This window comes from Dermacentor albipictus, chromosome 1, assembly GCF_038994185.2.
Source record: "Dermacentor albipictus isolate Rhodes 1998 colony chromosome 1, USDA_Dalb.pri_finalv2, whole genome shotgun sequence".
Taxonomy (NCBI): domain Eukaryota; kingdom Metazoa; phylum Arthropoda; class Arachnida; order Ixodida; family Ixodidae; genus Dermacentor; species Dermacentor albipictus.
The window spans coordinates 180,900,902-180,925,175 of record NC_091821.1 but is presented as its reverse complement, the minus strand read 5'-3'; the positions used below and the strand labels follow the sequence as shown (position 1 = coordinate 180,925,175).

The window sequence follows — 24,274 nt, the reverse complement described above, 5'->3', positions numbered from 1 at the left end:
TTTCCCGTAAATTTGATCCCGGTTCAATTTTTCTAGCTTCTGTGTTTTGTTTTTCATGAAGCACTGAAGTTGAAACCGATGCCATTTGGCTCCACTACATAGGCGCCTTTCCGTTTTCTGCTGCCCGTGATCGGTGAGGAGAGAGGAACCAAGAGGATAGCACGCGAAGTTTCTGTCAAATCGTATCGGACAGGCGTGTTACACGTGCGCTACATACATACGCCCAGGAACCGTTGAACGTGACTGTGTCGGGATGGTCTTCAGTGCCTTCCTGTTGACGCAAAGAGACGCAAGGCAAGAGAGGCACGACGTTTGACCTCTCAGCCTCGTTCAAATGGCAAGGGCTTGAAACGCTACTGCGAGCTTTAAAAAAAAAAAAGGAAGAGAGGGCTGTTCATTTCGAGAGGAAGTAAGCAGTCGATATAAAACCGTTGCACATGCAGCAAAGTACTCTTGAGAAGCCAAGAGTTGCTTGCCAACTCTTGGGTTCTCTTTTATGTTTAGGGCTTCAGGAATGAGCCATGTTTCGTTTGGCGTTAATACCACTCTTGAATTGGAGTGCAACGGGCAGTGTATTTTTTACTATTATTGTTTATTATTATTAGATACCAGGAAATTGTTCTCACTTGCATGACTTTTGCGCATCTTCGAGGGTTGTTCAAAGCGTAGTGTCCCATGCATCTTCATTTCATCATTGAGACAGAACGACGAAAACATACGCGTTGTGGCAGCGGTGTGTCCTGTATCCGCATGCGCAAATGCTTGTGTCCCCGCAGGCTATAGTAGTCTGAGGAATTCGTGCATACCTGTCTGTGACACGCGTCACGAGCAATGATTTGTGGCAAAAATTATCTTCCCGTTGGAGAAATTTCGAAAAAAAAAAAAGAAGCACTTCCGGGCATTTATCGACGGCGGTGTGCAGAGGCTTACCGCTCGACCAGGGCACGTGCCTTCGCTGAGCTGCAAGAATTCGTTTTTTTTTTGTTTTTGTCACCACGCACACAGCTAGATGTGGCGAGGTCTTCCCAGGCGTTCAGTCTCAGCCATTACTGCAGGTATCCCGTTGCACGTTGCAAAATATAATTTGAAACACTTAATGTTGGTGCGACGCGTACAGTTCTGTACGAGGCTACACCCTTCAAAAACTGAAAAGATTACTGGTAGCTAGCGAATGCGAAGTTCGATGAGCACAGCGGCGTTCTTAATCGGCACAACACCCGCCCTTACACAAGGTTAATACTCTCGAAACAACTACAGAACTGATGTGTTTTTTTGTTTTGTTTTTTGTTCATTCACCATACAGTTTTGATCCCATATCGTAATAGTTTACTTTGACGAGATGTACCGCGCAATGAAAGTATCCAGGTTTCGAAGATGTAATCTGCAGCGTGAGGACGTTCGCCACTCTACGTGAAGAGGGCTCCAGCTTGAACTGTAGGGAGTCCTGCATTGTATTGTTTCACACTTACCTAAGTATCTATAATTCAACGAACTTTATACATATGAATGCGTGGAGCTTCCACTAAATGGCTTTTTTAAAAAAAAACGCATGGGGCACTGTTATTTGAACAACTCTGGTAAAACTGCCTTGCCTATCGTTTTTTCTGCGAGCCTGATAAATGTATATGAATGACGTGGAAAATTTGTATTTAAAAGTCAGACGCACTAAGAAAGTGCCGCGATGCATGAATGCATGTAAGTGTCATAATAGTTTGCCAGTCACTCACAATCGTCTCTCTTGCCCTTCTATTTCTACAAAAAAAAAGAACTTCTTCAAGAATCCATGGCATACTTTTGATTTCATCACCGTTATCGGAAGCATCATCGATGTTCTAGTCATGGAGACGGGGGTAAGTATGAACACTCGTCCTTGGAAATTACACTAGCTCTCGTAAGCGTGACTATAACTTTTATTTAAGTAAATCGTTACCGCTCTGTATCAAAAGTGGGCTTCTGTGGCCAAAAAATAATATCGTCAAACGAAACGCAATCTTTGGCACGAAACAAGTGAGTTCATTCACTTAGCACTGTAGAATTTCGTACATAACACTCCTCGTTCTTGGTTTCTTGTTGTTGTTTTTTTCTTGTTTAAATAACTTTCAAGTTAGGCCATATTTACCAGTGCTGGAGTTGCTATAAGGGATTTGAGAAACGTCATGTAGCACTCATCAGTCTGTCGTTACGTTTCAGCTGAATTTTTTCAGTGTGGGGTTCTTAAGGCTATTTCGAGCAGCCCGCCTGATCAAGCTTCTCAGGCAAGGCTACACCATACGAATTCTCCTTTGGACGTTTATTCAGTCTTTCAAAGTGAGTACCCACTCTGTGTATAATACTCGTGATCCTCGCACCAGACTGCTTGGCTACGCGAATGTCGGCGAGCTCGCGCTCCAAACGTGATGCAGTGGATGTTGGTTGCAAAATTAGTGATATGCAGCGAACTAGGAACGGAACTGCTGAAAGTAAACCGGCTCCATAATTTATGGCCCACAAAGCTTGAAAACGAAAATGCTGCGGTCGTTCACGCGGTTACGCTATCAGGGCACCCTCAGTGTTTTTAGTGGTAGTAGGATTCAGTGCACCGATGTCGCACTACGGGCACTATACGCAAGGATACTACGGATATTACCCAATAAGAGCTCGTCAGCACAGAAGATGGTAACGCTAGTTCATTGTTCGACAGCACTTGCGCAGTATACCACAAAGAAAATTTAGGAGGTATTGTGTGTTTTACTTACTCTAAATCTTGGTAAGTTTGCCTATTCGGGGGCAGAAATTATCAATTAAAAAGGAGTGCAAGTCGTATATTACAAATGTTTAGCATAAAGGAACTCAGAACTGGCTGATATAAACATGTTATATATAGGAGATTATGTGGACAATGAAAATATTGTCCTTTATATTCATTAGAATCGGACTCAATGTTAGCGATTGAACGAGTAACCTTACTTTTATATCGCCACAGAGGGTCGCGTAAAACTGCAGCCGCACTCCGCTCTGAATATTCGTGCAGTTCAGCGCCTATCGCCAGTAAAAAGTGCGCCGCCTGAGTCATCGTTTTCATTTCATTCTGGTGGCAGCCGCATGAAAATCGGTATTGCTGTCTGAAAACATGTAGGTGCGACTTAGGCAGCATTCACACCGGGGAATGACAAAGGTCCGCCCGCGACCGACGGCCATGGAGTGACGCACAGGGGCCGATGTGTCACTCCGGCAAGCGCGACGTCCGCCCCTCGCCGCACCAAAACGTCTCGCGACTGGTGCCGTTCTCGTCTGCTCGCGCAGCCACCTCCACGTCAAACAACAGTCAGCGTATTCCGACGTCTATTTCTTGCGCCGCTGATTGGTTTAGCAGCTTTGCGACTCCAGCTGCGGAGCTGGAAAAAGAACCGAGGCGCGAGCGATTTGCCCGAAACGATCGCGTTTTGTCCAAAGCGACTATTTGCGATTCGCCGGTGTGAATGCACGCGTGCGTGCGATGGCTTTCTTACAGCGCTATTTTTCAGCCCTGCATCGTGCATGACTTCCTTGTGCAGCAGCGGCGACTGGCGCTGCTGTCGACCGTTAGGCCGATTAATTAAAAATTAAACTATGGGGTCTTACGTGCCAAAACCACGATCTGATCATGAGGCACGCCGTAGTGGAGGACTCTATAAATTTCGACCAGCTGGGGTTCTTTAACGTGCACCTAAATCTACGTACACGGGTGTTTTCGCATTTCGCCCCCATCGAAATGCAGCCGCCGTGGCCGGGATTCGATCCCGCGACCTCGCGCTCAGCAGCCCAACACCATAGCCACTGAGCAATCGCGGCGGGTCCCGTTAGACCGATCTGTGGTCTATATATACTGTCCTCATCTTCGGTGCGAAATGCTCCTCGTAGGTCGACCATCCACTGCCTTGTCGCAAGGTCGCAGATTTGTGCGCGAACTTGTCCGTCATGTCCGCCGTAAACTCGTCTGTCTGTCAGCGAAACGAGCAGAGCCATATCAGCAAAACGAAATGAAAGCATAAAATTCTGGAAGCTCATTCTTTCGGTAGAAAGTGGCAGATACATCCACAGAGCACAGTCCCCTGCGTCTTCTGTCAAGCCGTCTGTCTGCTAAGACAGAGAAGTGTGTTTTCTGTCAAGTAACTTATTTACCGAAGTGGGTTTTAATTCTTCCTCTCTGTCTCCCTTCTTCTAGGCTTTGCCTTACGTTTGCTTGCTCATAGCGATGCTATTCTTCATCTACGCCATAATCGGCATGCAGGTGAGTCACATCCTTCTATTTCTTTTCTTTCTTCGTTTTCTTATTTTCCGCCCAAATAATGAAACTATACGGAGTCATTCGGCTAGGTAACTTGCGCAAAAATTATGCAATGGCATAGACGTTTGTCTGTGCTTGCTTGCGAACGTCAAGAATGCTGAAGCGCAAGATTTTTTGCGTAATAAAGGGAAGACTTTCTCTGCAAGTATATATCAATTGTGTCTTATCCTTATGCAAGCGGGAGAATATAATAATAATTTAAATATTAATGACTTGCCGTCAACGAATGCCTTGATAATAGGATACGGAAGGAAGCTACTGAAGTGTTTGTTTGTTTGTTCAGACCACAGAACCAAATTTATTTAGCACTGATTTGAGGCTTCCAGATTGGTAATCAACTTTACCTGAATGTTTTTCATGGCTCCATTGCATGCGAACGCTAACCTGCGTGCGATTTTTGCTAACACCCTACTAACATGCTCGGGAAGAAAGCTTTATAGCATTCTTTTGAATTACACCATCAAGATTAGATCGTACGATGTTTAAAACCAGTACTTGCCTCTACAAAGACACTAATGACTCCTGCGCATTTTTTTCTTTTTGCAATCTGCACACGCACTAGCCCCGAGAGAAAACTAAATGACGCGGTGTCTGCAATACCTGTCAGGAATATTTTGAAACACCGCAAGATTAAGTGTGCAGATTATTCCGAATTGTGCCCAAAATTTGGCCTGATTAAATGCTAGGTAATTTAACGTGCCTAAGTCATTATGAAGAAAACAAACAGTAACGCATGTGGACGACTTATTGGCAACTGCAGAAAGCGTGGCCGCGGGCGCGCAACAGTAAAGTGAACGATTTGTTGGCGGAGATCAGTTATCGAATCGTGAAAAAAAGCGAGCAGGTTTAGAGAGACAGTACCTTGATGGGCGGCAGTCTCATAATAGCCAATGAGTGTCTGTGCAAGAGCAGCAAACATAGCAGGTGCTGCGTGCTAATTTGCATAAAGAAAAGTGTGAACAAGAAAGTGTATGCCTTTAGTGCAACGAGGTAACGGCTTAATTGGCATTACAATAAATATTATGTAATTATATGTAAATTATACATTACATAATATTATACCTAATTAAGAACTATAAGAATTGCGATAAGAAATAATCACAAAGTACGCGATTTAATTAGTGGGGCTGATATTAAGTCGTTTCCCCGTGTAAAATGGTCACTCATCCATTTTCAAGGTATACCTAAAGACATACAGACTAAATTTCTGATCTCTAACGGCAAGATTACCTTAATTTTAAGTCCAATTGAAGGTAATTTCATGCTTGATTATTCTGTGCGCTCGATTCGAAAGCGGACTGCGTAAAGGGGAGCAGAAAATACACATGTTCAGCGAAACTTCTTTAGTTTCAGCGACAATCATAGCACGCAGTGCTTGCATTGAGGACTAGGATCATGCTTTACAGCTAGCATTGATATACATATCTATATAAAGTAACAAAGGTCCATTTCGCAGCACACCTGGACTTTCATCGCCTAATCGGAGTGGGCGCATTAACACTGAGCATATATGTACCTCGATGCTGCCGCGCAAATTAATGGCAAATCAGTTCTGCGAAAGTCCGCAAGGTCGAGGGAAGTACACGAAAAGGAAAAACTGGCATACACCCGAATTGTAGCACGAAGCTGCAAAAGAAATCCATACTGGTTTCTCAGAACAACAACAAAAGAAAAAGCCTCGCAGTTGAAGAAAAATTCGTCCTTGTCTGGGACTCGAACACGGGACCAACGCCTTTCCAGAGCAGCTTAATGTATGACAAAGACGCATTTATTTTCGGAGATGTATTATGATGAGTGCGTTTCATTCGGATACATATGTGGTATATTCCACACAGAAAAAGTATCAGAAGCCACTGTTCACTGTAATTATGAGCGTGAAAATCTGCTCGCCGTATTCTTGTCAAAGCAAAAAGCAGATTGTCTAGACGAATTAGAAACGCCTCCCAGAAGTAAGTCGCAAACATATGGATGAACAATTAAACTGCACCAGCGAAATGCTGGATGTTGTTTTCTTCTCATGTATTGGTATTCTGAAAGGGAAAGATTGTAATCCACCTGAATTGTAGCACGAAGCTACGAAGGACATCGGACCAAGACAAATTTTTCTTCGGCTGCGAAGCTTTCTTTCCGAGAAACGCGTACGGGTTTCTTTTGTAGCTTCGTGCTACAATTTAGGCGCATGACAATTTTCCCTTTCATGACACTTTCTCCACCTCCACCTTTCGGTATTCTGCAGAAATGATTTGCCATATTGGTATTCTATGTTGAATATTACCAAAATAACTGCCAAAAAGGGAAAAGAAATGTGCTTGAGGAGCAATCCGTATTGATTTCAGTGATGCCGGTGGCAGGGAAGTGTATTATACGTTATCAGCTCAACTCAGCTCAAAATTGATGATACCTGGACTAATCAATGTCCTCAGTTCTGCCAGATGGCAGTGCTTAGGTGACAAAATGTGCTGGCTAGGCAGTTCCTGGGGCTCCTCATGCCGCAAGACTTTGGGGGGATTCCGCGCTTCTTTAGGACGTACAGCTGTTGTTCCCCGCCATGGGTAAAGACAGAGCAGTACTAGAAAAGATGAGGGAAACCAGACTGACCTTTCCGAAAGGTCACATTGGCACCGCGAGGAAATAGACGCCACTCTAGTGCATAGGAGAAGTGCTTTTGTGTCTGTGTGATGTCTCACAAGCTGCCGAGCAGCCGTGGAGGGTCGCGCGCGGCCAGGCCACGGCTGCGCGCGGGTTTTCCCCAAGGCGGCGCGATACCGCAGTGCCTGCATCCCTTGTGACGCCCGTGTTTTGGTCTTGACCCCGTGCCCGCAGGTTTTCGGCAATATCAGGTTTGACCCTGACACAGAGATCAATCGGCACAACAACTTTCAGTCCTTCTTTCAGTCCTTAATACTGTTGTTTCGGTGAGTGCCCCTGGACGGCAGTGCACCGATGGCGCCTCTAGCTAGAAGCCTCGGCAGCAGCCGCAACGGGCCGGCAGCACGGTCCGTCCGCGTAGCAGCGGCGGCAGCGTAGCGTCCCCCCACATAGAGAGAAGGCGGCGCACACAAAATGCCGCCGACGGCGTAGGGTCTGTGTGTGCGTAGCAGCCGCGAATGCTCTCTGGCCCGAGGCGCCGAGAGCGCGTAGCGTTTGCCCTCCCCCACTTTGCCTCCCCGCCCACACTCCCTCGCGGCTTCCTCCGTGACGCTGTTTGTGTTTTTTGTCCAGGTCTTTGGAAATATTATGCTGGCGTCGGACAGTCAAATAACGAGGCACAATAACTTCCGAACTTTCTTTCAAGGTCTAATGCTTCTGTTCAGGCAAGTGGAATCCTAACCTAAGCACATGTATACCGGCTCCAAGGGCATCCACGCCTTTGCTGCACAAGCTGTTTGCGCTCACGCGTGCCATGTTAAGCCCTGTATCTGGCCACACGTTTGGGTCTTCCTAATTTTTTTTTTGCATTTCTGTGCATTCTTTTCTTTTCTATGTGTGCGCCTTCCGTTCCTTGTTTATTATGTTATACATTTATATATATATATCTATATACAAACATTACTCCATTCCAACGCGCTCTGCCCAAGACACCACCAGGCTGCTCCTCGAAGGAAGGCTTGCATGGCGCCTTCCGCAGTTACCGTTCGTTCGTGACACGTTTCGTTTCGATCGGCTGCCCGCGCAAAGCGCCCCACAGCCCATCGCCAGGCCTCTTTGCGCCGGTCGAGGAACCCACACTCCGCCAGTTTACAGGCGTCACATCCAAACTTCCAAGACCAGTCGCGCTGCAGAAGCGTCCAACTGGTTCGTAATCGTGAAGAACATCATTTCCACAGGTATCGAAATAGCCGACCAGTACTCCTCCAGTTTCAGTTCTAACGCATTCTTACAATATACTCTCTAGCTAGTTTTTTTTTTACCTAACACTCTCCCGACTTCCTTCGACCCCCACGAACACTGTAGTGCCGAGTGCTGTCCCGAGCCCGTGGTTTCCACTCGTGATTGAAGTGACCGGTGAGCGCGGCTCTGATGCAATTGCCTACAACGTTTTATGGCGTCAGCGCGCTTCTGTGCGGTAGATCATCACACGTCTCGGACGTGAGCCGGCCTACAAACAGATATTTTACAGAAAAGACGTCGCGCCGTGTTCTCAAAACAGAATTTTAAAAAATGCGATCGCGAGCAGCTTGAGCGATGTACTATAACCACAAGCAATGTACCACAAATGTGAGGGCAACGCAAGGCGGTCTTTTTCATTGACAACCGTAGTTCTTAACGGACAAGGAACTTTATGGTGTAGTGGTCGGGATTAAGTTAAACGAACGATCTGTTGAACGTTTTCTTTGTTTCTTTTTTTTTCTTCTTAATTTTATTGCGCGGTGCTAAAACCTCCGGAGTCAAGGTGTGTTTTTGCCCGGAAAACGGTGCCATGAAAACGGTGCCATGAAAACACTGCGAAAACGATGCTTCGGTAATTGCTGTTTCTGGCTCCTCAACATAACGCTACAGGCGCGGCGCAATCGCGTCCCTCTCACGTACCGAATTCTGCAATTATAGATTGCTAAATGTGGGATCTAATTCGGTGATACGGCGAGACCGCGCCCGTCTTCCCTTGTCTGGCCACAAACCTGGAAGGCAGGTTCTCTGAATCTGTGCTCGGTCTCGTCTATTCTTAATTCGCCCGTAATTTAGTAAGCCTTCAAAATTGAATCATTTCGTTGCCAGGAAAGGCCAGGGTGCCTTTATTTTCGTTAAGTGCTAATCTATCTAAGAGCAAAAGTCTTGCCTGTAACGTATTTGGGTGAAGTTTCAAACCAAGTAACTTTATGTGCGTGATAAAATCTCTAGTATTTTTTATAATTATTATTCGTAAGACGTTTTAGCGGCACACAAGCATTAACCGTTCTCTAAGTTGCAACCCTGGTAAAATGTTCTCGAAGTATAATTACAGCCGGCGCGAAAGTGTGCAGACGTTCCGAGCAGCATTAGGATGTGTTGGCCGGTTGGTTGGTTACTGCCACAGTGCGTTCAAATAATGGACGAAGGCACAGAAAGAGGGCAGATCAAAGTGGTGAGTTCTTAACGCTGCTCTGTCTTCTCCTCTTGCCTTCATCCGTTGTGCGAGCGTGCTGCGATGTGTACCCAAGCATCACACCATAACCACATACGACGTTTCCAGGGCAGTGTAGTAAAAAAATCTACGTCCTCTGAATGGTCTCCGCAAATATTGAATCGGCTTCACTTGAAACGCTTAACGCGTACCCGCGCTAGGCAAAGCCTCGCACTCAAGAGCAGCTGGCGCTAGGGTGGTTCATCGGATGGCTATCACTCCGTCGCGCGTGGGAACCTGGGTCGGCTCCATCGGCCGCGGACCCCTTAGGCGCCCAAGCGCCCCCGCAGTAGGATCCGCACTGGCCGCGCCGACGAGTCCCAGGTCACCTCGAGTGAGGCCGCCGGTCGCCTGCGCAGCGGGAAAGCGTGCGCCTGCTCTTTTCTCCGGTCGCCCTTGAGGTGCACGCTGGGGCTCCGAGAGGCGGGCAGTGCGCGCCCGAGGTCTGCGTTAGTTGCACTGTATAGGAACCCTAATGCGTAGGATGGGACACGACCATGTCTGCCCTCGGCGGCTCAGGCCTTCCACACCGCTTGAGCTTTGCTGCGCATGCTTCTCCGCTTCGTGCCTGGCTAACACCTCTGGCTGTCCACTGCATCCTGCTTAGCATGAACCACGCACACCGCTTCTGCACCCATGCACTGGCACAAACACGCGCGCGCGCAGAGCCCTTCTCATCCGGAGTCGCTTTAACCCGCGGCGCTCTGGCGATATCGGTTCGGTGTCCCACGTGACTGGACCGCCTAGCGCTGAGAGAAACTGCCGCGTGGGGTTCCTCTTGGCACCGAAGCATGAGAATGGCTCCGCGTGTGCGCCGACGCGCTGCACACTGATCACATAGAGTGCTGCTATCACGAAGCGCGCTCATTGCTTCGCAGTGTTGCGAGCAACGCAGCGGTGTAATACATTTCGGCATTGTACATTATTGTGGAGGCAAAAAAGGAAATTGGGTGACGTGACGTAGCTCGCTAGCAACTTGAATACCGTTGGCTAATGCAGTTTAAGTAATTATTATCCAAACGCCACCGTTACACTTCCTCCTTTCCTATAAAATTCGCGGAGCATTAGTGAGCTACAGCTCTGTCTGCATCCAACTTAAAAATTCCGCACGCGTATTTTCCCTAGCTGCGTTGCCGCAACGTCTGCATGATAAAACGTGTACCAGTAACCATGCTTGAGGTGAAGTAACCCTAACTGCAGGAGAAATGTATGTACAGAGGAAGTGAATATAACTCAGCACTTTTCGCACGTAATTCAGCAATTATGAAAGCCTGAGTCATTTTTCTTATTTGGAGGCAACTTGGAAAGTAGTTCGTGGATAACTTGCTCTCATTTTATGAAGGACAGATTGATGCGATAGGTTAACAGCGTTTGTGTGCTTTGAATTGGCGGAATATGTCGTAATACAGTTATTTCATGTGTCAAGAGAGCGGCCCGAATAAAAAAGACAATGTCTCCTTTAATGTTTATCGTTTCTTGCATCACGACTTCCCGCTATCGACCATAGTCAGTCGTTAAATAAAGCCACTAGCTCAAGCGTACGAAATAGTTTAAATAATAATGTAGCATCCGTTTATTCAGCACTTTGCACATAAGCACGAAACGTTAACTATGTGAGTGTATAATATTCAACGAGAACTGCGGACTAGTAAATATTGAAGAGCCGTATCTACGGACGCCAATTTTTATTCTGCACACTTAGCACCGCTTCGCTGGCCTAACATTTGCTTTGTCTACGGTACCTGTCCAGATGCGCCACTGGTGAAGCGTGGCAAGCTATCATGATGGCTTGCGTAAAGGGTCGCCCCTGCGACCCTCTTTCCAAGAAGGAGAAACCTGAGTGCGGCAGCAACATGGCCTACGCCTACTTTGTCAGCTTCATCTTCTTCTGCTCTTTCTTGGTACGTATCCCTCTGCGTCGTCTTGAGGAAGTGAGCGCCTCTGCTTCGCTTACAGAAGCGAAACCTCAAGACAATGTTTACGCGCACTTTATTCGCTTCGACGCTTCATGTTCTGCCTGCACTTCCTGTAAATCATTGACATCTGTCGATCGTAATCAGCATCACTTTATTCAGCGATAACAACGCTGCTGAGATTGCGAGGAAAGTATTGTAGATGGGTTGATTGCGCGAGCGCCTTTCAACACAACCTTCACTTGCGAAACTACAAACAAACTATACAAACATCTGGCTTTCATCCACTCGTACCAGCTGCTCCGTATGCGGAACTCCTACTTACCGAGTTCACGTACAAGACTAACCTGACGATGACAGCGTATTACCATCAGCCACACGTGACCAAAACTGGCGCAAGATCGTATATATGCCTACTATAGACCCATCTGGCACGAATAATGTGTAAAAAACTGACACTTTCGTTTTTTGTTGCGCCTCACTGATAACAAAAAGGAACAAGTAGGTTAGATGAGGCTTAGGTACCAATACAATGTAAGCAACCACATAGATGGCGTGATCACGTTGATAAGTGTCGAAATTACCCTATGGACTATCTCACAGTCAACCAAGACATACAATAACATATTATATATCCTCTTTAGCATGGAATACGAATGTGTGCGAGTCGCGGGTGGCATTTAAACATCTTTACGTAACGGCTTAAGATGCTTCCAACAGCAACAATCTGTTATTTTTTGCATATTGACGAAAAATGCTTATCACGTGCTCTAATGTCGCCATGTTGAATACTGCCGATCCTCCCACCGCCTGCATTTCGGCACTCCAGTGCAAAAAGTGACCACCTCACACATTCCCTCCTTTTTATTTATTGTCGTTGTCTTGGTGGGCGATTTCTCGGTACTGTAAATGCAGTTTTGGAGACGTGTAGTCGACGAGTGCGCTTTAAATATCTATTCTCTTGCAAACGGAGTTTTTCAGTTACAGTGCCTTGCACAGGCCACGCTGGGCCCACCACCTTCCGAAAATCGTCAGTGTTTGTCTTTTACAGCTTCTCTGGATAAATGAAGTACGTAGAAGCTTGTATAGTGTTTAAGCATTGTGGAGGCCATATGCTAGGTAACCTACGATCAGTGTGAATTTTAACGACGCTCTGCTCGTTACATTCGTCACCCTTTTATGGCATACTTCTTCGACGTCGTGGGATCGACGTAGTGTGCGGCTGTTAGCAATTCATATGGTAAACGACGCGTACTCTCATTTTCAGATGCTCAACCTGTTCGTCGCCGTCATTATGGACAATTTCGACTACCTGACGCGCGACTCATCCATTCTCGGGGCCCACCATTTAGACGAGTTTATACGGGTCTGGGCCGAGTATGACCCGAACGCCACGTGAGTTACCGCTTCCCCAGCAAGATCTAGTAGCTGTTGTAGCCGGACGGCGCCGGTCACTGGCGCCATCTTTCTTTTATAGCGTTATAGTTATGTCACCGTTAGATGCATTGGAGAACGTGTAGACGAAATGGAATGTGTAGACTAAAATTCATTGAGAGAATCATTGTAGTTAGTGCAGTTCAATTTAGAGGATACGTTGGGCATTTCAAGGGCCATGTGTGGGCAAAGTTAAGGTGTTCTGCATGATTAGGGACGTTGTGGCATGTTGTTAAAGTTGTGTTAAATACACTTTGATCTCTAGGAAGTTGTCAACAGTGTGTTTGTTTCAGAAATATACAGTTTCTTGAGATGAAAATATAGTGACATGCTCGAGAAAGTTTAAGGTTGTAGGTTCACTATATAATATCAAATTTGTGACAACTGGGTTTCGTATTCTAACCGGTCTGTGTATCAAACTTAATCGTTGTGGAAATAGCGTGCGTTAGGAGGAACATGCTGGAGAAATATCAAATATGAGGCTGCATTGGGGATGCGAAATTTTCAATGCGCCCGGCGCAGCCTTTATAACGCTTGTTCGAGCAGTAAATTAAATTTTAAAATTGCTGTTCTAAGGAAACGGGCTCACCGTTTCAATTGGAGACCTCGCGCACATATATGGGAGACCCTCTATGCTTATGATAATTGAAAATTTATTTTAGTACAGGAGTCTTCATTTGAGAGCGTTAATGGTAAGCGGTCACACGTTCTAAGATCGCGTTGCTGACGCAACAGCTGTGGGCGGCTCGTGCACGATATCTGGGAGCTGCTACCGGAACCGTAAACGCGTCTCTTTGGCGGTAAATTGCTTTGAGGCTGTGGCAAAGAGCGCACCGGGTGCCATGACCGCTCTGCCTCAGACTACTCTGTGTGGCTGGAATTTGGGTTTTGCTTCTGCAATGCTGTACAAATCTGCTACGTTTTTTGTTTTACAGGGGCTATATTCACTATACGGAAATGTATGACATGTTGCGTAACATGGACCCTCCCCTGGGTTTCGGGAACAAGTGCCCTTACCGACTGGCCTACAAGGTGAGTGCACAGCTCGTGCTCTTTTACGTTTGGAGCTCGCGTGCGACGAAACACGCCCGAAAACGCGTGCGCCAGCCTGGGTCCAGGACAAAGCTGTGTTAGCTGATGGAACTTCGTCCCACCACAGAGTGTTGGAAGGCAAAAACAAGGAAAACTTCACTGCGAAAGGGAAGCAATGTTTAATATAGTCGCGGTGGTTTCCTAGTACCAAAGCAGTGCTAGAAATGAACACAGAGAAATGTTTGCCTGCGTTGTTTCTCATGGGCGCGGTTTGGCTTTCGCGCTGCCTTGCTGCCATGAAAGAGCGTCGCGGGACACTAAGCCTGTGCGAACTTTATTTGTGTTCCAAACGGAGGGTATAGTCTGCTTAACCTCGCTATATTTTCTTCGCTTGTATCTCTCTCTCTTGATTTGTGCCCACGATTGCTGAAAGGATCAAGGAGGACCTATAGAAACAGAACTCGACATCATTCTTGCTCTTCCTTATCTGACCAAGTTCTCATCTTTCTTTCAGAAATTGATTCGTATGAACATGCCTGTGACTGAAGAAGGAAAAGTGAACTTCAGCACTACATTGTTTGCACTCATTCGAGAAAATCTGAGCATCAAAATGAGACCAGGTAAGGCCGATCGCTCAGATGCCTCAGTGTGAGCGATGCACAAAAAGAAGGGGCAAAAGAAAGCTGCGCATGTGGGACCTCATTCACGCAGGAAGTCCCAGCGCGAGGTGCTATGCGGACGAGTTCGTGCTGCTAGTTCTCATTGTCTTAAATTTTCCAAGTGGAGCTTCGAGCTCAAAATGAGTAAAGGTAGCGATTGCTAAATTTGCTTCGTATCATCAGAGGAGCTAAATTATTCACCCGCAGCAGAGACGAAGTGAAAAGTTGTGTTGGGAACCTTGACTCGCCATGCGCGAGCGTCGCAAAAACGAGAGCCGCGCCACTGTTCAGTGCACGCTTGAAAGATGGTTGTCCGCTATTTACGGCGGTGCGGCTTTTTCCTGCTGTGATTCGCGCACGAGTCTCGCTCACGAGTGCACACTGCATGCCCACCCTTGCAGCAGAGGAAATGGACCAGGCAGACAAAGAGCTCAAGGATACCATCCGCAAGTTGTGGCCGCTGCACGCGCGCAAAGTCACGGACAAATTCATGCCGCCTGATTCCGGTAAGTACCGCCACCTCGCACGTGGTGTCCGCGTGTTTGTGTGCCACTGTATAGTGAACAAACGCAAGCTTCACGCCCCAGCAAAACCGCAGTAACAATACTCTTTGGCGTAGCCAGCGTCCGCGGCGATGAAGTGCTATAGTTCCGCGACTGCGTGCCGAAATGTTTTCCATTCAAGTTGTTCGCTCTTGTCCTTGTTTTGTTCTGCTCGCCTCGTTCGCTAGACCTCACACCAGCCCTCGTCCTTACGGGTGCGAAAAATCGACCATTCATGTAAACATAAGAAAGTCATATTATGTTTCGCGATGTAGAGCAACGTGAGTGCACGCCGAATATATTCGATGTGGATCCATACGTATATCACACCTAGAGAAATGTTTGCCAGCTAAAATTTATTATGTTCGACGACGCAGATTAGCTGCCGCTCAGAGTTTGTTTTCCATTACTGGTTCCCCAAAATAAATTTCTCTCATAAGAAGTGTTCGCCATTGGCCTGTCGCATTTGTTAAAAATATCTTCGCTGTTGGCGGTTGGTCACTGCGTGTTCTTACGAATTGCTCTTGCGTACGAAGGATTTGCTAATACGGTCCCTGTTCTTTTTTTTTCTCCTCTTTAATCATTTCTTTCTTTTTCCACCTCTCTAGAATTGGGAGCAGGCAAGCTAACTGTCGGAAAAATCTATGGTGGTCTCCTTATTCTCGAAAACTGGAGAACCACAAGATTCGGACAGGCTCCCGGAGCAGGGAGTCTAACGGTAAGAATAGTGACTGCAGCTTTAGTGCAAAATAATTCCGTATAACGAAGACATTTTTGCGCGTCAAAAGAGCAAACCGCGAATATGGAAAATATTTTTGTATGTTTTCCTTTTGTTGCTTGTGCAGATGTGTACGAAAATAAATTATGATCGAAAAGCGAATTATTTGTTGTTTCAAATAATTGGCAGGAGCAACGACCGTAATTTTCTTTTGTCCGCGCTTAAAGTTCTACTTCGGGATTTCAGTGACTTTGGCCTTTTATGCTTGAGATCAACTAGATGTAATCGCCTGTGCCTGTCCCGCTCTGTGCCCTTACACTAACTGTAGTCTTAACAGTTGTCGTTGTCGCAAACGTTACAAATCACTGTATATTTCGACAGTATGATAAAATCTGCCTAAATGGGTGCATATTTCGACGAGTACAGTTACTCAGTTGCACTTACCTTTCTTCGTGGCGTCAAGGTGAAAGCGTGCGAAAAACGTCATCTGCATTTCGCACTTGCAAAGTTATAAAAAAGGAAAAAAGACGGTTACAGCGCCTCACTCCAAGCCAGTGAAGCGAAGAATCAGGTAACGTGCGCGACTTGGTGCGTACCTCTGTGTCTGGTTCTCCGGCAGCGCACACCAGGCACGAAGCCTGCCGCTATCAGGACGCCGAGAGTGAGGCAAAAACGACCCTTGACCCTGCCTTCACTGACCCTGTCTAGATGAGAGAGCGCCCCATAGCTGCGTCTCGTGCATCCTCTGACGCGCGGCTCCAGTGCCGCAGAGTGCGCTCGGCGCGCGCATAGGTAGAATGGCGAGAGACCTCCGGCCCGGCGCGTGGCACGGCGGCGGCGCAGCACCGGGTGCCCGCCCCGCCCGAGAGGCGCACCCGTGGCTGCGCCGCCGCGCGTGCCGCAGAGGAGAGCAGGCGCACGTGCACGAGGCGCCCTAGCGCGCCTTGCTCGTATCGGTGTGGTGTACAGTCGTCGCTTTGTGCTTGGTTTGCTGCTCTTGTTGCCTCGTTGTGCGTCTTTGCCCGAATGCCTCTGTAGTGGATCAATGTGGGCTCTCTGTGTTTCTTGTTTGCAGGAAAAGGCGAGTCCGCCATCGCCGCCAGATTCTCCGGTAGTATAGATATTGTTGCTCTTTTCCTCGCTTAAGAAAAACATGCCCCAGTGTCTATATAGTGTCTGTCACCCGCCCCCGGCGGCTCGGGCACGGCGAAAGAGCTCGACGTCACCGGCCGGCAGCTCCGCCGGTGCATCGAGCCGCTCGCCCCAGCCGCCGGGGGCAGTGAAGCCTTCATTGTTGGCTGTGTTACGCCTTGTCCCGAGTGGAGTGCCTCCGTCGGAACGCAGCCAAGGCTGGTCCGGCGCCCGTGCGGCACGACAGAGTCCCACCCACGCAGCTTGCGCGCGCTCTGCCCTGCCGCACGGTCGCCGGAAGTGTGTTAAGTAGTGTCATTACTGTTGCCGAGACATATATTGCATGAATGTTAACTCCCATGCTGTTCGATGTGGTCCAATATGGCGGTGCTGACAGGCAAAAAAAAAATGAGAGGGAGGCAGACGTGGAGAAACTTGGAGCACATGTAGCTGTTCTTTTGCATCAAAACAGGTCCGTAAAGTGAGAGAAAAGCCAAATTCACTCTTTGACTGCCTACTGCTGGCGTGCTGGAGATTGCACTCACGAAAATTCTTATGAGACTACCTGGGCGGTATACTCTAATTACAGGGTGACCATCGCTACTCTGGATGAATCAAATCATTCGCTCCTACGCCTCTGTACAACTTATGAACTCTTCTTCCCCTCAAATGGTGAGGGCAACTATGCCTCCTCCTGTTAACCGAAAGAAGCACTGCATAAATGACAGACGAAGCCCATTTCGTGGCCAATAAGTTTCTTTCTTAAGTCTCACCGCCTACCCACTCCTTTCCGACAACATGTAGCCATTTCTCATACGCCTATACTTGCAACAGGTGACATTACATAATAGATACAGGTAGCGTGTACAAATTTCAACTGAGAAAAATACCGCTGGGTATAATAGTATGTCATTTAGTCGTTAGAAGGGAGACAAGGTAGGCAGTGTAGTTTAACAATGTTTGCAGCTGCTCTTTAAACTACGCTCGGGTTAATCTCATAATCTGTTTGCACTTTGAACAGTTGGTCGCCGAACAGGCTTAGGCTAGCTCGGAAAGAAGGGCAACGAGTGACGACGTACTCCATAGTTTCAGCTGCAAGGATTACACGCGGCACTTTTGGTCATACCAATATTATATATGCTATGATCGAACTTATAGAACGACACTGGTAAAGTGCATACGAAATTTGAATCACTTAACGTGTGTGTACGTAGCCACTTTTGAATAACGCCATCGGCGTGAGACGTCACGGCCGGCGATACTCAATCAGCCACACACGACATGCTCATTACGTTCCGCAGCTAAGGCTGTAACCCATTTCTGTGATTCTTGTGGTATTTTACCTCGTTGTAACCGATGAACGCATATTCACACGCCAGAGTAAACTTTGCTCCTCGCCGCGCGCCCTGTGGAGCCCATCCATTCTCGTGAGTGCATTTTCGAACACGCCGCCCCGAGCTGCCGCAAGGCTCAACAGTGCGCCGTCATCATTCGGTGTTGCATTTCTGTTAATTGTTGTTTGGCTTGTATGTGGGTGTGCGCTGATTGGGCCCGAAAGTGTCTTGTGCTGGTGGTCGGAGGGCGTTGTTGAGTAGCAGTTAGCGGAGCGCCTAAATTAGCGTGAGGCAGGTGTCCTTGATACGCACATAACGAAGCGGGAACACAGCGTAAAGAAAATTTCTGACAAAGACTCCATTGTTGGGGGTATGAGTGACCACGAGCAACATTGGGCGCACCTTGCCTTCGGACGACAGGTGTAGATAGAGAGGTGTGAGAGACGGTAGCCATAGCCGCAGGTGCAGCGGTGGCCGCCGCGCGCCGTCAGCAGCGCCTTACGCCCGTTTCCGCGTGGCGGCCGCCGCTGCTCTGCGCCGTTGCTCGGCCCGTTAGTGAGGGCGCGCTCCTTGCGGGGGGCGTGCCCGTAGAAGAGTGCACTCGTGGCCACGCGGCGTGCTCGCCGCCGGGCAGAGAAGGCCCGCTCCCGAGCCGGGCGAGTGTGTCTGGCCTCGGGGGCGTCGGTGAGCGGATGGAACCTAGGGCATGCCCCCTTCTCCCGTAGCTCTAGCGTCTTTTCTCATTACCCTAGGGCTGCTCGTGCAGCGGTGCATGGCCCGTAGTCAGGCATGCCTGCATCTCCTAGTGCCTTGCGGACAGCCCTGCGTAGCCCTCTCCCGCAGGAGAAATCCACCTTTTCCTCTCCCGCTGGGCGCGCGGCTGCGGGCGCGCAGCCCCACCGCGCGCACGGCGTTCGACTGACGACCGCGCGCGCCACCCGCGATCGGATCGCGGCCGTTCGAAGCCGGCCCCAAAGGCCAGGCAGCGCGCGAGCATGCCTCTCGTCAGACCCGATTACGAGGCGGTCGTCGACAACCAGGAACGCCAAAGGTTATGCGCATATTTTACGTACGTTCTCCTTTATCAATTATCGATCAGTATGCGGTGGGGCTTTCTTTCTGGTCTTTATCTTGCTTTCAATCTCACGCTATGTTCTCTGTTGTCACTGAGTTATCTTAAACACCCTATATGAACTTTGTCTTGTGCGAGGGCTGCTTCACACGTCGCGAAACTAAACGCAAGTTCTTAAGCGGCGGCACTGTACGGAGTCCTTAATTCGACCGCAGATGCTTTGCCGTCATTAAAGCTCTCCGTCCGTCGCGAGCTCGCCTTGTGCGAAGCAGCCCTCATGCTCCGTTGCACGCAATGACCAACGCCAGCGCTGTGAATCCTACCGATCCTCGCCTTAGATCTCTGCACTGCAGGCCTTGGGTGCACATTATCAGTCGCGAGGACATGTTCGCCATTGGTAGTCTGCACAGCGCTGCCTATTTAATAGGCACTTCGAAAGAATCTACTGCAACGTAGCTCATACGTTAAAGGAGCTGTGAAATATTCAGCATTGAGATCTCAGTCGGAAACTCTGCAGAAACATTATCTGTACTATTGATGTACTTAGTGCCACACTGTATTAGTGTTTAAAGAAACACCAAAGTCATCACGTGCTGTAGCGGCGACTTTCGTCTCCGCTTAATGCATCTTGTGTTCGCGTTGGCCATAATAATTAGCATTTGCGAAGACCACGCATCAGGGATAACTCACTCATTGATAACAAATAAGCCACAACCAATTTTCAAAAAGCGTTTAAAGAATGTGTCAAAAAGTTAGTGTGAGAAATGAGCTTGTTCTTCAGCCACGTTACCCTCTACGCGCAGCAGAGCCCTGACGACGGTTTAAACGAGACACTGTATGGGAAAAAAAGAAAAATAAACGGCGCAATAGCTGACTTCAAAGCTATCGCCGTTCTTGGTGCAGATAAATAAAAGAGATTACTTACTGCGTCGTTCGCGTAAAGCTGTGGCCTACTAAGATTGCAAAATGTGCTAAAAGAAAGCACTACTATTTAAAACCTTTAAAATATGACTGATAAGTCTAAGGAGTGATGCAGAACTAAAATTCGCGTGGTACCTGCATTTGTCGTCGAGATACGCGTCTGTGAAAAAATGAAGCGAGGTGCGCAAGATTAGTCGCGCATACGCGTACAAACAGCTGCTAGAATAAATAAACAGTTTTATCGCGTAGGTTTACCCACGCTTTACACTTTACCACTCCCAGCAGCGACCAAGACCTAAGTATAGCGATTGCAAAAAGCAGACTAAGTACGCATGTAAGTTAATTTTCTATTGGATACTGTGACACCCGCAATTACACGGCGAGTACCACTGCCTACCTTTCACCGCTGCGCTTACTTAGTCATAGTGCTAATAATAAAAGGTGAGGGAGCAATAAAATCACTCGCTGATTTCAGGCATATCTTGCTGATGACATTCGCAACGATTTCTCGTGAAACTTCAAGCAGTGCTACAGCTCTTTCCTGAATTATGGCACATTAACGTTGATACTTTGCGCCAGCAAATAACGGAAGTAAGCATATTTTGCCGTTCCACATATCAGTAGCGGCTGTCTAGCAGAAATTCTAGTCAGCGCAAACAGATACCTTGGCAACTAGCATTCGCCAACGGCAACGCAAACCAAGTCCACATGAAACGTGTTACAATTCGCTACATGGCTCAAAAGTCAATAGTGGTCTTCTTTGCCACGGCTTTGCTGCATCGGAGCACCTGTTTTGTTCGTTTGTTTGTGTTTGTGTCTCTTTGATGTGTTCCTCCAAATATTTTTTTGTTTGTGGGACATGCAAGCTGAACCACTGATCTGCCTTCCCCTTGACATCCTAACTGACAGCCCTCGACATTTACTGCGTACACAGAGCACTGCCACTTTTGGAACAACGTATCTAGACTTTTTTGAATCGACAGTCGCACGCGTTTCATGTGAACGGACAACGCGGGCTACAGATTTATAAAACGAAGGTTTCACGAAAACATGACACGATGAAGTAAGCGTCACGCGCATGTTTAACAACGATTCGCTCGCCGGTTGGCGTGTACAGATGGCATTTCAAGTGGCACATGGCGAAAGCCAGTGCAGCATCAGCAGGTGGCACGTATCGGCACTTTCGCGTCCCGCACAGTATACGAAGGTGCCCATGCACGCCGCCCAGTAGGCGCAGTGTCGCACTGAAGGGGAAGGCAGCGTGGCGGCGCTTGCGGCGACGGCCGCGGCCAGCGGCAGCAGCTCTATACAGCGCGTGCGTATTTCCTCGCCGGGTCCTCCTCTGCCGACGCGTGCGCGGCCGCAGCGACCGTCCCTGCTCCAGCGCTTGATGGGCGCCGTGCGCAACTCCAACACCCGAGCCAGCCACGGCAGCCTGAACCAGGACGAGGTACACCTGGACGACGGACACCTACAGCCGCCTTCCAGGCACGGGTCGCTGCACCGATCGAGCCTCAGGTGAGTCATTGCTTCCGCCTACTGCGCGCCGGGCGTGGCGAGTGCGAAACAGGACGGCCAAGGCGAACTTGAGCCAGTGTTATGTGATTGGATTTGATTGGATTTAAAAGAGCCATCGATTCCCGCCGTGTTAGAGGCGGTAGAGATCGGCTGCATCGAAGAGGTCGGAGTTGTGAGTTGGTTAGCTGAGCATTGCCGTGAATTCTCCCCGCCAGTCCGCTTTTCTTGAAGACGAGGTTGGTGAATAAAGTCCGCAGCTAGTAGCTCCGCGACTTATATTTGTGTTGCCAGCGGTTCAATCTCCCCATTACTAAGGCCTGTTATCTTCCACGATGCTACCCACATCCTCCTTGTCTTTATTTTATATTAGTTTTTTATTTTTGCGCTGTAGCGGGCAGACTCAAGCTAGGAGTTCAGGAGTGACGATCTGCTTGCAATCTCGACGCAATTCACGTTCTGACTCGCCGCCACAGAAATTGTCCCCGTGAAGACATCGCCGCATATGTGGCGAACCTTCGCATAAGTCTTTGTGGCCTGTGGTAGCCTATGAGCATCACTTGAAGAAGAGGCTGCAGATCCATTGTATGTGCTGCTTTCCTCTCTTTTCCTTGTTGGGCGACCTGTTCCTTGCCGGCTGGCCTAATTGCGGTCAAGTTGCGGGCAAATGCATGAAAGGAGATGACCATCTACTCCAGCCGTGACTTTCTTTAGAAACTACTTTCAGCAGTGAAGCTGCGTGTATCACGACCTTCCTTTTCCTCAAAGCAGTCCGCAAAGCCCTCTTTTCGAGCGGAACCGAAACATCCTTTGTGCTGCACAAGTCCAGATGCTTAGGTGTGCTGTTTTTCCTGCTATGCTCACGAAGAGCGAGTGCGTCTAAATATAACGATGCCGTCTTCCCTTTGTCCGAAGACGAATTCGTGTCATTTGTCTTGAACCTGACTTTGATGCCAATTTTCTACGCCAATCGAAAGATTCGTGCAGTGTGTGTGTGCACTATGCTATAGGGTCACGACTCGTGTTCAAGTCATATTCACTTACAGTTATGTTATAGTCATCGCACAACTGTTGTTACTTAAGGAGGTGGTGGGTGGTGGTGGTGGTGCAGCAGGCGGGTTAGCCTGGCATACATAGCCGGCAATTGTTCCGCCTGAACCTCCTGTGAGTGCCACTCTGTGTGTCACCAGGTGTCGAAGAGCCCGGTGTCTCGCATGAAGACAATCAGCAGTCGTTGCACTCTCTTCCTGTTTGCCGTGGGCCCTCCGGGGAAAACGACGTCTTCAAAGGTCCTGTACAAAAGACCATTCTTCGGCAAGCTGTCGACCATCGCTTTTCTTTCTGTGTCGAACTGCAGGCAGCATAGCCAAATGAAATGTTCGATGTCGCTGATATCACCACAGAAGGCACAGAGCTGGGAAGCACATCGCCCAGTCTTGAATAACCAATCCTGGTACGCTGAGTTGGTTGTGATGTGGCACAGCAGCGTTGCTTCTTCGAGAGTCCATGGTCCATGCTTCTTCGAAGTCCATGGGTCACACAGGCTTGGTGTAGAGCCTGGTGGATCGCCCTAAAGTGAATGCGGATTGCATCGTTAGGGTTCTGAAAATCTTTGGCGCTCTTACTTTTGGGTCACGTGTTAGGGCTAGGAGTGCAAGAGGGTCAGCTTTTTCATTTCCTTCAATTCCTACGTGCGATGGGATCCCTTGAAATTTTACGTTAAATCTCTTGCTCATTAGAACTTTAATCAGTGCCAGAGATTGCCTTGTAAACTTCTCTCGGGGTACGCGACGGTTTAATTGTTGTAGCAATGACTTTGAGTCCATGAGCACCACGACGTCACGTGCGGAATAGGCGACAACAGCGCATGAAACTTAGTTTTTATTGAGTCACGCTCAAAACAGTAAACTGCATCTCTTGTTTCGTCACTGCTGTCAACGCCACTGATAGATAAAGCGCGTTCATCCCTGTCCTCACGGTTGTCATTCGTCTTTTTGTTCGTCAGGGTGATCACTGGTGCAAAATATGTTTTCTTTTTCTTAGCACCGCGTATGGAATTACAACCTTCCGTGCGTCATCAATCTGCATACGCACAGCAGTGCCACATACGGTCTTCAGATTCGGCCTGTTGGCGCTTGATTTTAACTACGCACGCGAGTAGAATTATGGCCAACGCCCCCACAAGGATAGAAATCTTTTTGAGCTGACACCTCTCCGAAAATACTTCCAGCAGCTCAAGCATGAGTTATGCAACCCGGAACAACGACATTGTTCTGTGGCGGCAAAACTCCACCTTATCAGTTTCATGTTCACTGAAGCACTTTATTATTAGTATCGACGTCGCTGCGTTCTGACATCACACTATGCCTCTTTCGCCACACTTTATTTAGACAATATGTATGAGGTCCTCCAATTCATCTATATTATGGTGCGCGGGTAACTGCTGATGATATTCTGAGGAACTTCATTATTCTCGAAGTTTCTGAGGCACGGTCCAAGAACCAAGTTTTATCGATGTCGGAGAGGTGGAATGGAACTTTCAGAGTTTTCGAAAATTGTCCCACCTATTGCTGTCGCTTACTCGATCGTGGTTCTC

At 48.1% G+C, this 24,274-nt stretch overlaps 1 protein-coding gene across 1 annotated transcript in view; it reads left to right on the top strand.

Annotated features, from left to right (window-relative positions):
• cac (calcium voltage-gated channel subunit cacophony) overlaps nt 1-24,274 on the top strand; it is a 618,385-nt gene that overhangs the window by 575,562 nt on the left and 18,549 nt on the right. Inside the window, exons 33-44 of the mRNA XM_070530231.1 lie at nt 1,767-1,850; nt 2,191-2,307; nt 4,184-4,249; nt 7,130-7,221; nt 11,158-11,308; nt 12,588-12,715; nt 13,690-13,786; nt 14,301-14,406; nt 14,847-14,951; nt 15,596-15,705; nt 16,781-16,816; nt 21,530-21,681. Of these exons, the coding sequence (XP_070386332.1) occupies nt 1,767-1,850; nt 2,191-2,307; nt 4,184-4,249; nt 7,130-7,221; nt 11,158-11,308; nt 12,588-12,715; nt 13,690-13,786; nt 14,301-14,406; nt 14,847-14,951; nt 15,596-15,705; nt 16,781-16,816; nt 21,530-21,681 (1,244 nt within the window). The remainder of the gene's footprint in view (nt 1-1,766; nt 1,851-2,190; nt 2,308-4,183; nt 4,250-7,129; nt 7,222-11,157; nt 11,309-12,587; nt 12,716-13,689; nt 13,787-14,300; nt 14,407-14,846; nt 14,952-15,595; nt 15,706-16,780; nt 16,817-21,529; nt 21,682-24,274) is intronic.